We start from the raw sequence: 14,270 nt of genomic DNA on the forward strand, positions 1-14,270 counted from the left end.
GAATTAATGCCGAATGTTCACTAAATGACTTAGTGTCTGTTTATGAGCCGTAAGAAGTCATTAATAATCTAATCTAGAAGGAGTAGATGTTTTCAACACTTATATTTAACGATATGTTAATGGAGTCTGGCAGACAGAAGGCAGGCAGTCACTGAACTTAACTCCGGAGTGTATTTTCAGAGAAGTGGGCTTTTGTTTTCAGGATAACAGGTTGAACTTACATTGACAGACAGTTCACAGTTATTAAGAGCTGATAAACCTACAGTGTAGTTCTCACTGTTATTGTCAAGTTTCAATGTCGGGCTCTTCTTGCACTCCTGCAGTGTTCCTGCAGCCTGCCTGAGCTTCCTGTGGAGGAGGGGGCAGGAGTAAGCAACTCCTTTCAACCATAGATCATTTATTAAATAGGATTTCAGCCCCTTAATATAACATCTATGGCGCCAACTCGCTATTTGGACTCCAGTACTCTTTCTGGGTGCAAAATTGTTATATATTGCTCTTTTAATGGATGTGTTTTTCATAGCTAAGACAGAGTTGTGCTCTCTGTGAAGCCATGTGGATGTCTAGTTTGAGGGCTATATATTTGCCAACAGCCACATCACTTCCAGGATGTTTTTCTTTTCTTTTAACACACATCCTCTGCCTAATTTCTGTTTCTCAGCCTCGTCTGCACCTGCCCTCTTTCTATACTTTCCTGCGCCTCACCTTGCCAAGTCTCCCTCCTCCCTCCTCGCCGTATTTCAGTGATGGAATGTGTTCTTGTTGTTGCCTTCTCTTTCCCATCGCTGTCTTTGCCTCTCAGCATGGGGACTTTGGGATTGCGGCAGAGCTCCGGTTGCCATGGCAGCGGGCTGTGTTGCCGAACTGTGTACACCTGGGATTTGGAGTCTCTCTCCGTAGTCTCCCTCACTCTCCTATTTATTCCACCTTCCTCTCAGGTTTTCTTTGGTGTAGGAGAGGCTATCAGCACCCTTCTCTCCCTGCTTCTCCACAGCCTATCACCCTCAAAAGTACTCTCACATACGTAATGAGACACGTAGACTTGAAAACAAAATTCATGTCCATACCAGCGTCTGTGCCTCTATCACTACCTTCCTCTTTCCACCTCCTCATTTCACTTTCTCTGTAGTTGTCTCTACTTCGTTCCCTCTCCAGTCCCATGTGGGGGTTCAAATACGGCATTGCGGGATACCACGGTCCCCTGAGTCCCCTGGCATACATCACTGTCTCCAGTTTACTTTGAAACACAGCAGCGCTTTTCACTGGACTGTGCTTCACATTCTCATCACTTGATTTAAAGTGTAATAACATTGACTTTAATACTAAGTTAAACAGCTGGGATTGATGTCACAGCTGTAATCACGTTGATGTGCACGCACACACAGAAACGCACACCACAAGGCCCCTCTGAAAAATAATGAATGTCTCCTTTGAATGTTAGTGTGTTAGCAGGGTAGCAGATAATCATATACATGGTTCTTTCATGTGATTTCTTTAGTTGCTGATGTACAAACACGTGTCCTCTTGTTTACCTTTGCAGGTTTTTCTTGAAGTTTTTCCTGAAATGTAACCAGAATTGTCTGAAGACTGCAGGAAACCCGAGGGACATGAGGAGATTTCAGGTACGAAAAAATGCAAAAAAAGAAAAAAAAAAACAGTGCATGTGTGCGAGTGGAAACAGGGAAGTTGATGACATGTGAGAGTGAATACAATACAAAAAAAGATTTTACAGAAACAAACAAACCCCCTCATGCCATCCATCCAACATGTTCTCATCCCAGCTTGCCAAATACCAGTGCTGCTTTGTCGTGCCACTCAGCGTCTCAGTGACTGATGTACAAGTTACAAGGGTAACTTTGGTATTTTCCAACCTGGACATAAACTTCCCATGTTTTTGTGATTTATGCTGACAAAAATGGTTGGCACTGGTCCAGTTTTGAGAGAGAGAACTGCAACAGGCAGAAGCAAAAACTAAGCTACAATGTAATTCCTTGGCACCATCAATGTAAGACCTCTAAAAGTGCTTGTTTTTGCCACCAATAGGCTCAGATTGTTATTTTTATTTTTCAAGAGTAAGATACAGTAACGCTGGGTATAAGTGCATGTTTATGTGTGTCGTTTTCCCCTGGCTTTATTGAAGGATGTGTCCACCGTAGTGGGCGTTGGCTGAGTAGTTGTTCCAGGGAGGGAAAAAGTAGTGGTTGTGTGTTAGTTGTTACATTATATGCCAGTCTGTCTGCATCTGGAGGAAAGAGAAGCAGGGCATATTAACAGAGAATTAGCTAACCTGAAGACAAGTTCAGAGAGCCAGCGGGTTAGCCACCCTGCTGCAAGGGAATAAATCTGGGTGCAGTTAATGCACATCGCCTCCTCACTGTTCTTCCCCCATCCACCTAGCTATCTCGCAATACTACAATATGTTTTGTTAAATCAACTGTTTTATTCTCCTCACCAAACTCCCTTTGCAAAACCAAAATTTTATCATCTTCATCATCTTCTTTATTCACACGTCTGGTCTAAATAAACCCTTGACTCACTGCATTAGATGTGAAAATATCTGGACAGGTGTAAGAGGGAGGTGAGTAGAAATGGGATGTGTAGCCACAATATTCCCACATCTACTTAATTGAATGAAGGGTTTATTTCCAGAGTTGGTGATGGTTGAAGCTGAGGTTTTTAGTGGACATACTTTCACTTTCAATGATTTTGTTACTTATTTTTGCTTCTACCAGTTGCAGTGCTCTCCCTCAGTATTGGACCAAATTGTTTTCCTCATTAGTCACTTAGACACAAAAACACAGGAAAATATGCTCCAGGTTGAAAAATGCAGTAGTTATTCCTTAACATGTGGGAAATGTTGTGAAGCGGTCACAGTGTTGGGATCATGTTTTTGGTTGGAATAAGTATGTGATGTGATATGAAGTGTAGCAAAGTTGCAAGACAAAAGTCAGATGACACACATAATGTTGTGTACCTTAGAACTTTAAATGATGTTTTGGTATCAAATGGGACATGAACCCCAGTCTTCTGGGTGAAAGTCCTGTGTTTACTTCCATCCACCCCACCCCACTTTCTTGCTCTACATACTATGTCAAAAGTCTGGTGTATCTCATTCAGCTACTAAAGGGGCCCTTGTACATCTGTATGAGTTGATGAGGAGTGTGACAAAATGTTTGTATTTGATGATTTAGGAATGAGGATGGGCAGACTCATCCTAATAAAATGATTTAATAATTAATTTCTTGTCCAGTTGGGTATTTTAAGGAATCCCCTATGATTTTTTTTTATTTTTAGGTTTGAGGACAAAAAAGTTTTCATGGTCAATCAGTGATCACGGTTGGGTCAAGGTAAATTACAGTCAGTCAAAGCGGCCAACCCCATTCCTTGTTGTTCCAGCTTCTAAAAAATGTGATAAAAATATTATCTTCCTCCTTTTGCTGGGGACCCCCTGCAACCCACTCAAGGACCCTGACTGGTCCCTGGACTCCAGTTTGAAAACCACTGGTTAATGCCACAAAGTCTTACACAGTGAAGCTCTGGAGAAGTTTTTCCAGTGGAAGACATAGAGGAAGGAGTGAGAGGTGAAAGTTAAAAATCAATAAGGAGTCAGAGCGACGGAAAGACAAACGAAAGGAGTCAGATATGTGGGAGACTTGCTTGTTGGGGTGCTGGGGCGCAGGAAATAGGTTGAGGTGTTTCAGGAAGTTGTCAAGAATTGAGTGATTGGCTCCAGATGGGGGAGGTCATGCTCCGTGACCCAGGAAGTGGTCACAGGGGACACTCCCGCCTCACTTCCTCTGCCGTCTTTCAGCACCAGCGGCCCCCGTCTGGCATTCTCCTTCTCTGTCCCTTCCCTTTCCTTCTCCTCCGTGCTCCCTCCGTCTTCCACCATGTTTGCTTTAACTCCTGCGACGTGACACATGCTGAGAAGTTATGAGCACCCAGACGCTCCAACACTCTCATCTGTGGGTTAAAAGGTGATCAGAGCTGGACAGGAGTCGGCTGCTTGATCGATAATTTACAGTTATTTTCCTTTAGGTTCCCCTCCCTCTGCACCACCTATAGCACATGTGCTTTTCCTCCTTTTCTTTCTCATGTTCCTTCACCTGCAAAATTACTGCCATGTGTTTATTCCTGAAGGGAGTGCAGTTTTATCTTTGCTGTCTGGTTCTCTAAAAAATGCATATTATAAATAAAATATTTATGGTTTACTATTTAATTGAATTTTTCCCACTTTAACTCTCAAAAACAAGCTCTTAAACTCAAACTCATTATCACTTTCAGAAATAGTATCTCATCAACAACACTCATAAATATCCAAAAGAGAAAAACCTACAAGTATCCGCTCATTAATTATACGTGTGCGTCGTCCATGCGAGGCAGATGTGGGAAGGGACACACACATGCTGAGGCCAGAAAATCAAATTAGGGCCACTATATATCATCCAGTACTTTAACGGCCGGCTAAAATGGGAGATTTGGTCCATATGTTTGGTGTCATTGAAGGATCAGGAGGAGACAACGATGAGCTGCATGCTGTATGAATCAAAAAGTTAGGCAAGAGGCAGCGGGGAGGCCATATGGAGACCTGATGGAGGAATGGTGGGGTGTATGAGCAGTGTCATCACCAGAATGCAGACATATTATGGAGATCCCAGCGATGTCACATTACCTATTGAGAAATATTACTATCACCTGTATGCTGGGATGAATTGTTGCTTGGGGATTTTGCTGTTGTAACTGGAGACTGTGACACGCAGCGTGCTGTCTAAGTCCTGCACACACACTCATGTATCTCCTCTTGGCCCTCTTCCTCTCTTTTTCTCAGGTGGTCCTGTCGAGTACCGTGAGCGTAGATGGACACGTCCTCGCTGTGTCTGACAACATGTTCGTCCACAACAACTCGAAACATGGGCGGAGAGCTCGCAGGCTGGAGCCAGGCGAGTCTGTGGAGAACACTATGGAATACGGTGAGACTCTGACACTACAACAGTACAAGAGTACAATGTCACACACCTCATTTATCTTGTTTTATGTGATCACATGTCTACTTCATCATTCAGAAACTTAGTGCACATTGATCCAAGTGTAACAGCAGGTTCTTGAGCTGCCTAATGTCCATTTATAATCACCATGATACATCAAACGTAACCAGTGGTGCTACTGATGTCATTAACTGAGGTAATTAATGCATGAATTAAATATGTCACATAAAGCACAGACAATAATATCTTACCTTAAATCCATATCTTAAAGAATGAAGAATAACATTTAATATAAGATCCATTTCCAATTCTAAGTCAGCAAGTTGGATTTATCTCTTATGGATTTCATGTAATAGATAAAGATATTTTCATATTATTACAACATGCAAACTTATGACTTTAAAATAAGAAACTTTTTTTTATGACAATGTACTTTTTACTTGTTATAATGTGGAAAGTTTCATGCTATAATATGATTATGTATTGCTATACCGAGAAAAGTTTTTTGCCATAAACTGATAAGTTTGTATGCCATAATAATGTGAAAATATATTTTTATAACAATAAACTTTTCACATTATAATGTGATACTGATCCATTTTTCCTTTTCTGGAGTGGGAGCAATATACTGCCACTAACTCTAAACCAAGAAACATAGTATTTTTGCCCATGCAGTGGTGGAAAGTAACTATGTACATGTAGTATATAAGGTAGTTCAAATGCACACTAGTCAACTTCAACATTAATATACCCCTTTACACATTTATTTATCAATACTTATAATCCGATAATAACACAACTCTCACTTGGAGCCATTTTCCTGCATGTTAGTATTTCTACTTCTAATACATTATGTATATGTTGCAGATAAGTTAACGAGACCATGACCGGGACAATTGGTTATTTCTGTATAGTTATTTTTAATACCTGCCATCTGGTCGAATTCTCTGTGAAATCAGATGAACCAAGCCTGTGTTAACATTTTCCCTGGCAAAGTTATAGTGAGTCGTATGTTAGCCAGTTAAAAAAAAGCAGAATTTTTATTATTGACATTACATTTTGTGGGTATGGTGAAGGAAACTCTCCTCCTTTTATCCACAGGGCTCCAAACTCTATGAAATATGGAAGTTAGCTTTAAAGGATCTGAATACCACCACTGTGACTGTCTATGCACGGGCTGGCCCTTAGGAATTGTGGACAGTGGGACAAAATTTTCCAAATTAGTTAAACTAGTTATGTGAACTTGCCAGTGTTACCTAAAGGTTAACCTGTGGTTTTATTTATTATATATGCAGCTTCACTGCACACTTTTTTTGGCCAGAAATTTGTCCCTTGCCTCTCTGTTCCTCTCATTTTCTTGTTATCTCTGTAGCTTTTCTTTGTTGAGCCACTGATTTTTGGTGAGGCATTTTGACTTATCTAGTCAGTCCTCTATGTACACTTTATTTTTATTACTGTTGTATATGATTACATTACTTTCAGGTCATGTAACTTTATGAAACACATCTTATTATGGATCTTTCCCTATCCGATTCCATATTTTCATGCAAATTGTGGTGTGATGGATAAAAGCCAGAAGGACAGCATTTATTAATCATGAACATTAACAGTAACATTAGATTTTAGCCTTTCAGTTTTGGTTTGAACACTTCCTCCTGAAAAAACAACTCTTAACTGAAGAGCATTCTCAACACATTCTTCCTGAAACGGATTTAAAATATCTGCTCTTCTTTCATTCGGTACATTGGTACATCCTGCATCAAAACCCTCAAAGTAACTCTTCTGTGCTCGCTTGTGCAGCCACACCGTGTATCAAAGCCATCAGCCCCAGTGAGGGCTGGACCACCGGCGGGGCCATGGTCATCGTCATTGGCGAGAACTTCTTTGACGGGCTGCAGGTGGTGTTTGGCAGCATGCTGGTGTGGAGTGAGGTAGGAATTGTCTCCAAAACATCTCACTAATGACGGTGGAGTCTGAGGCGTATTTTTGAAATGATATATATAGCATATGGCTTGTCTCATTATTTAGATGATTTATGGGCAGTCTACACAAATTAATCTTTTCTGCAGTATTGTGTTAGCCTAAATATTTACAGTGCATGTTTTGTGGCTATTTTCTGTCCTGTTCCTCAGCTGATCACGCCGCATGCTATTCGTGTCCAGACGCCTCCTCGACACATCCCTGGGGTCGTGGAGGTCACACTGTCATATAAATCTAAACAGTTCTGCAAGGGAGCACCTGGACGCTTCATCTACACAGGTATTAACACAACACTGTCTGCACTTTTTTAATATGAATATGAGATTTTAATTAACTTTAACCAATATTTGATGTGCTATGTGTGTTTCTTTTTCATTTAATTTCAGCCCTAAATGAGCCAACTATAGACTACGGTTTCCAGCGTCTTCAGAAGGTCATTCCTCGACATCCTGGGGACCCAGAGAAACTAGCCAAGGTTAGAGACTTCTAAATAAAAGACCTAACTTTGCACTGTGCATGCTGTGCTCTTATCAAGATTTTCATGCAATGAATTCTGGTCTTTGCAGGAGATCCTCCTGAAGAGAGCGGCAGATCTAGTGGAGGCTCTGTATGGAAATCCACACAGTAATCAGGTAAACTGCAGCAGCTTTGGCATAATATCCCAAGTGCTTTAAAATGACACGTTTGTATACACAGAACACGCAGATATTTAAAAGACTACAGCACTGATTTTGTATATTTTTGCCCTTTAAATATTAATTGTGTATACTGTCAGTTACCACTGACCATTTTCCAAGCACATCATTAGTTCCTCCTTCCTCCTGTACTTTGCAATGCAGCTGCTAGTTTACTATTTACTTCAGTAATAAACTTGAAGAGATTTGAAAAAAAAAAAGAACTATGATTGCATGATAATACGGCTCTGAGCAGGGACTGTTTGATAAGTTTCTCAGTGTCAGTGTGTCAGGAAGCTTCAACGTCTTAACAGAGTGGACTAATTGGACATACGGTAGCTCAGACATACTCAGCTTTTGGGATTTTTTCATGCTTACCTGTTTAACATCAGGCTGTAGATATGTGAGTTGACACAGGGAACATCTTGACAACCTAAAATCACTGGGTGCCATTGCTAATTTCTGTGTCACTGTATATTCTGCAGGACATGCTGCTGAAGCGTGCGGCCGACATTGCTGAGGCGCTCTACAGTGTTCCTCGTCCTCACAGCCAGCTGCAGGCGCTGCCCAGCTCACCGGCCCACGGCAGCGTCATGGGCCTGGGATCATATCCTTCTCAGTTAGGCGTCAGTATCGGGGAACCTGGACAGAGCAGCCAAGGTGAGCAGAATGACACATAAATCATTCACTACTTAAAGGGAAAGTTCAGGTTTTTTTGAAATGGGGTTGAATTACTGACTGTAGATGACGGTCGACACGCCTGTAGTTTGGAGAAGCAGTTTAAGTGTGCGCTATATTTTGAATATCTTCCACTTAACCTTGACATTAGACAGCCTTTTCTGATAGGTAACTGCTGTTATATAAGCCAAATATCGCTCTCTCCAAACCAACCGGACTTCTTTGGCAAAATATTTTTATGCTGGAGAACACAGGAGTGGATCGATTAGTTGTGTTATTGGGTGACTTCTATGGATCCAAACTAACCATCCTCTGCAGAGTAAAATTACTTTTTTGTGAAAGGAGTCTGGTGTTGGGAAGAGATTTAATAATATAACATCAGTTTTCTGTTGGAAAAGGCTGACTGATGGCAGGGTAAAGCAGTGAAAATACTCAAAATATAGTACACACTTGAACTGGTATTGATTTTTTTGGGGACCTTTTTAAGTAGCTAAAATATACTTTGCTGCTGACCCTGTCCACAGCTGTACATTAACTATGTAAGACAAGACAAGACAAGACAAGACAAGACAAGATGAAAAAGAGAAAGATAAGGGGAAATTTGATTTGACACTGCAGCACAAAAAGTAGCAATGCAAGGAGAAATGTAATAAAAAATCAAATAAAAATAAAATACAAAATAAATAAGATAAAAACATAAGTACTATATACGATATCTGGGAATATGCAATGTGCCTCCTACACCTCATACAACCTGAACTGTCTCTTTAAGATTTTTTTCCTACAATTGAGGCTTAGAACTGACCCAACCTTTCCATTTTTCCTACAGGTTATATTCGAAATTCCAGCAGTTTGTCTCCAAGGGGTTACCCATCAGCCTCCACTCCTCAGCAGTCAAGCTACGGGGGCAGCGGAGGGATGACCGGAGGCTATGGCACAGTTCCCATGACCAGTCTAGGAGTACCTGGCTCTCCTGGCTTCAGCAGTGCCTCCCCCACAGGCTCGCCCTACAGTAAGACCTTATAATTGTCTATACATTTGAGTGGTGAGTAAAGGGTTGGTCGTGATTATCTGAAGTGGGATCATAAGAGACACTTACTGATAGTCTAGAGTAGTATAACACCTACAGAAGATGGTGATGGTGGACAGTATATTTAGAATATTTTAACTGTTTTACTTTGCTGTCAGACAGCTTTTTCCAATGGGAAACTGCAGATACAGAAGACAAATATCGTACTGTCTTGCTTGACCAAACACTAATTTTACCTTGCAGAACACAGGGGTTGCTGGTCTGTTTTATTGAGTGTCTTTGGTAAATCCAAACCAACCTTTTAAAACACAAAAGTCACAGAATAACGCAAACAAACAGATCAAGGCAGCATTTGACCAGCAACTCCTATGTTCTGAGATGTAAAGTTACTGATTTTACCAGTGGAGTTTGGTTGGTTTGGAGAGAGTGATATTTGGCTCTATTGATAAGTACCTCATACAACTCCCCTTCAGAAAGTCAGAACTATTCCTTTAACCTCACATATCTGAGACATGACATTCACACTTGAGACTTATTGTTGCCTTCTCTCCTCCACAGTAATGCCCTCCAGCCCCACCATACCAGGAAGCTCCAGCTCCTCATCATCTCTCTTGCCTTTCTCCTCCTTCCCGTCTGCTGCTAAACAGAAGAGTGCTTTTGCTCCCGTCCTCAGACCCCAGGGCTCCCCCTCCCCTGCCTGCCCCGCCTCAGGGGGGAACAGCTTCAGAGGTAGCCATCCAACTCACTATCTGACCCCCCTGTCTGAACTCACGAATGCAGTCTAACCTCCCCCTGTACTAACCACTCGAAAGCTTTGACTGAACAAGAACAAGAGAAAGAAAAGTTGCTGGATGTTCAAATAATGCAAGACCTGATTGATTAGAATCATAGATTTTGTATATTTTTTTCTCTCCAGCGATGACGGGCCTGGTTGTTCCCCCGATGTAGCAAAGCACCCACCCCAATCTGCCCCAGACCACTGCTTCACTTAGCCCCTCTTTTGGCATTAAGAGGGCAGAGAGAATGGAAAATTGATCAGTAGCGACCGTGTTTAACTTTCCTTCCTGAGCCCCATTTCTTAGCCCTTTTTCATCCACGAGGATGAGCAGAACGGGGTATGAAAATGTCCAAAGACCAGTCATCTACTCCGGAGGCACAGACCCATACCTACAGACAGATAATGCATCCGACCGGACCATGAATTGTCTGCAGTTTTGAAAGGAAAACAAAAGGAAAACTGGTCCTAATTTCACCTGAAGCTTCAAAAGCATCTGTATTTACCTCTGGCCTACTATCACATGCAGTATCTGGTTCTTCCAACACCTGCCCAAACCTTGGCCAGAGACGTACGGGACGCACTGAACGTTGTTGGATGACGGAAAACTCTGATATAATGTTGCAGGGTGCTATTTTGTCTGTGTATGATGGACACCTTAAATGGCATGTGTGTACACTGTCTGTGAGTTAGCGAGAGCTTTTTTTGTAGTAGACTTTTTGAAGACAATTTACATTCCAGAAAAATAGACCCTTTATTTTTTGTTCTGATCTCTACGGTTTTACATGGGAGAACTCTTTGTCTCAAGGGTTATTACTAAAGGAATTCATATATTGATTTATTTAAGAACAAGCAATTTAACTTATTATAGTTAGTTTAGGGAATAATATAAACGTGTTTTTATAAAGTGGTCCTTTTCCAGCTGTCACTGAAATGAAGTTATCTCAACGATTGCTAATTAATTTGCTAAATAATCACAGGGAATTGACTTTTGTTGGTGGAGAAATCAACTCAAACACACTTTTTTGGAATAAAACAACCCCAGTTTTCAAGTTCTAAAGAAGGTTATTGTCCTTGTGTAAAGGAAAAAATGTTAGTTAGCCTTATCTTTTTTAATTTCACTTATAATGAATGCATGCTTTGTCACACCAAATGCCCTGATATTATTTCATTCCACAAATTTGAATTTATATGATTATAACTTATACATTTTACAGCTTCATTTGAAATGTCTCAACCCAGCACAGGTCTCTAGTCTCTATGCAGTAACAGTAAATGAAAGCACAAACTGCTCAGAAGAAAAGAACGACGGGGCGTATTTGGTGTTCATGGATCCATGTCATGCTGTTCTTACTCATTGATTTTTGTCATCACAACACAAACACAGACTTCATTCTCAGGATGTGAAAACAAGCAAACACAAAGAGTAGATGACATTTTGCAAATTTTTTTTTTTTTTTTTTTTTTTAGAGTTTGGTTAATTTTATTTATTTAAAAATTATTAGCAATTTAATATTATGTTTTTTGAAGCCATCTTTCTTTGAAACGGTACAACAAATGGTGCAAATGTGATTTGTATATCTCAAGGTGTAATTATATTTTGTGCTCCAAATAAAACAAAAGGAGAAAAAACGTCACTGATGTTGGTTTAAGTTGTTTCAGTTCTTGCATTGCATTAACAGTGTCGGATAGTAATTTATTGCATATAATTGGGATTGTGTAATGAGAGTAGAGCTGCAGTGATTAGTTGATTAATTTATTAGTCAGTCCAAAGAAAATTAGTTGAGTTGAGTCATTTTCCAAGCAAAAACATCAAACATTTGCTGAGTCAAGATTCTTGAATGTGAGGATTTTCTGCTTATCATTTCTGATAGCAAATGAAGAATCTTTGTTTTTTTGTCCAAGCAAGAGTCTGAAAACAATTTCAAGATGTCACTTTGGTCTCTTGAAATCTGTGATGAGCAATTTTCTCTATTTCTATTGACAATTTATAAACAATTAATCATGAAAAGATCTAAAGATTAATTGATTATGAAAAATAAGATATGAAATATGAAAAAATAAGTAACTACAATCAAATCAGATTAAATTTTAAATTGTGTAACACTGTGTGTTACATTGTCACAGATTACTTGGTTACATCTTTTATTACATCCTTAAAACATGGCAAATTTTTGAAAAAAAATTTCATGATAACTAACATAATAAATAACTGCTCTATTAACTCATTAAAAGCCCCTTTGACATAAGTTGCTTCTCTTAGGTTATCATTTTTGTTTATTGTGACTTTTATTTTTTAATGATGATTTACAGATAATGGAGTTTATTCTGTTCAATTTACACTGAAATGGAAGGTGAACAATTTAAGTGAGTGCTCTTCTTGCAATACAAGAGAAAAGTCCTTCACATGGCCTTTAATTATACAAGATTTTTGGAATCACCTTTTTTTTCTCAGTAACTTAACATCAATATTCAAGTTACATTTGTTAATTAAACTTTATATTTATAATATTTAATTTCAGAACACTTCAAAACTTTTAAATATGAGTTCTTCTAACTTTAAGTCTTTTGACTTGAAATGATGAATTGAATGAATGTGCTGAACAGAGTTCAATAAACTATAAAGTGCAACTGAGTTAATATCAAGTTTATTTGGACTTGAAAAGTTTATTTGTTTTATATCATAGTCTTTAGGTTCTGGACTGTTGGTTGGACAAAAGATGCAATATGAAGGCACCAGTTTTGGCTCTGGGAAACTGTGATAAGCTTTTTATTCTCTACATTTTATATAATTGACTCAATGATTAATATATAGTAATCATCAGATTCATCCATAAAGAAAATAATCATTAATTGCAGTCCTACTAACTACATTTTAAAGTAATATGATCTAACCTTTGGAAGTATTAACACACAGACACACACACGCACACACATTACATTATCTGTCAATTTCCTGGACATTAGGATTTTGCTTCCAGGCTCCACATCTCTGGATCTATTTTTGACTGTGCCCATCACCTGTGTGCTCGTGCAGCCCGCTACACTGTTTTGTATACATAGCTGATGAGCCGCAGCATCTTAATTGTGATGCGAGCGTTAAAGACTGAGTAGAGCATGTCAAGATAAACAACAACACCCCCCCTCATCTCTCTCCTCTTCAATAAGCCTGCTTTTCTCTGAGGACCAAGCCTCTGGGGGCCCTGAGTGAGAACCACATGAGTCTCCCTCCAACGTGGCCTCCTCCTCTCTGTCTCTTAAAACACACACACACACACACACACACACACACACACACACACACACACACACACACACACACACACACACACGCCCAGGCATGTGCCTTCGCTAAGTCTTTGTTTGGTACCGCTTCATCCCATCTTTCTCTCTCTCCTCTCTTTTTGCTCCCCTGAAATGGCCCTTCTCTGCTAATGTAATTAGCACTGGTAAAGAAGGGCAGTTAATTACCCACTCTATTTTGATCGGGTAATTAATGTTATGCCAGGAAACAGCAACTGTTTCATTAACATAGCGCTCAAAGCAGTGAGGGGGCAGGGTAGTACCCAGTGGATGTATGTCTGCATGTGTGTTTGTATGATGCATGTATGGACAGACAGTGTACTCAGCAGGCTTTGGGAGTAATGGATTACACGTAATACAACTATGTAATTAGGATACAATAAAGGTAACTGTATTCCATTACAGTTACAGGGAAAAAGACGTTATCAGATTGTGGATGCATTCAGTAAAAATGTGGATTATTAGCAGGATTGCAATTTTAAAATAGACTTAAAATAAAGAATGATAAACTACCATGCATAGTGTGCTCACATCTCAGTCCCTCAGAGTCTAACAAAACCACTATGGCCGTAGTGAAACCAGTTAATCTTCCAGTCATTTCATTATCATACCCTCTAGTGAAAAAAATGTTTCACCGGGTGGAAATTTCAACATTATTTTGTCTTTAAATCAGAAAAGAGATGGCTTTTCTTAACTCCTGGAAAGTTTTACTAATATAAGAACTCCACAGATCAAAAATTCATTATAGAAAGAGTCAAAATTGAGCTTGTTTGTAGTTCAAAGTTTCATGTTATTAGTATTACAGGTGTCTCTTAGTGGCTTATGGGGAAAAGGCTCTTTGGGCC

General features: G+C 39.7%; 1 protein-coding gene across 4 annotated transcripts in view; it reads left to right on the forward strand.

Moving 5' to 3' along the window:
• The window catches only part of ebf2 (EBF transcription factor 2), a 46,513-nt gene extending 34,754 nt beyond the window's left edge, over window positions 1-11,759 (forward strand). For 2 of the 4 annotated variants that reach the window (XM_084728875.1, XM_084728876.1), the window contains exons 7-16: window positions 1,541-1,622; window positions 4,829-4,970; window positions 6,786-6,916; window positions 7,118-7,244; window positions 7,352-7,440; window positions 7,532-7,597; window positions 8,125-8,299; window positions 9,147-9,329; window positions 9,906-10,076; window positions 10,264-11,759. In XM_084728875.1, coding sequence (XP_084585001.1) covers window positions 1,541-1,622; window positions 4,829-4,970; window positions 6,786-6,916; window positions 7,118-7,244; window positions 7,352-7,440; window positions 7,532-7,597; window positions 8,125-8,299; window positions 9,147-9,329; window positions 9,906-10,076; window positions 10,264-10,295 — 1,198 coding nt within the window. In that variant the 3' untranslated portion in view covers window positions 10,296-11,759. Of the gene's footprint in view, window positions 1-1,540; window positions 1,623-4,828; window positions 4,971-6,785; window positions 6,917-7,117; window positions 7,245-7,351; window positions 7,441-7,531; window positions 7,598-8,124; window positions 8,300-9,146; window positions 9,330-9,905 lie in introns of all 4 variants that reach the window. The other 2 variants (XM_084728873.1, XM_084728874.1) reach the window with 1 other exon arrangement.
• The last annotated feature ends 2,511 nt before the right edge of the window (window positions 11,760-14,270 follow it).

Source organism: Lutjanus erythropterus, chromosome 10, assembly GCF_056507025.1.
Source record: "Lutjanus erythropterus isolate fLutEry1 chromosome 10, fLutEry1.hap2, whole genome shotgun sequence".
NCBI classification, from domain to species: domain Eukaryota; kingdom Metazoa; phylum Chordata; class Actinopteri; order Lutjaniformes; family Lutjanidae; genus Lutjanus; species Lutjanus erythropterus.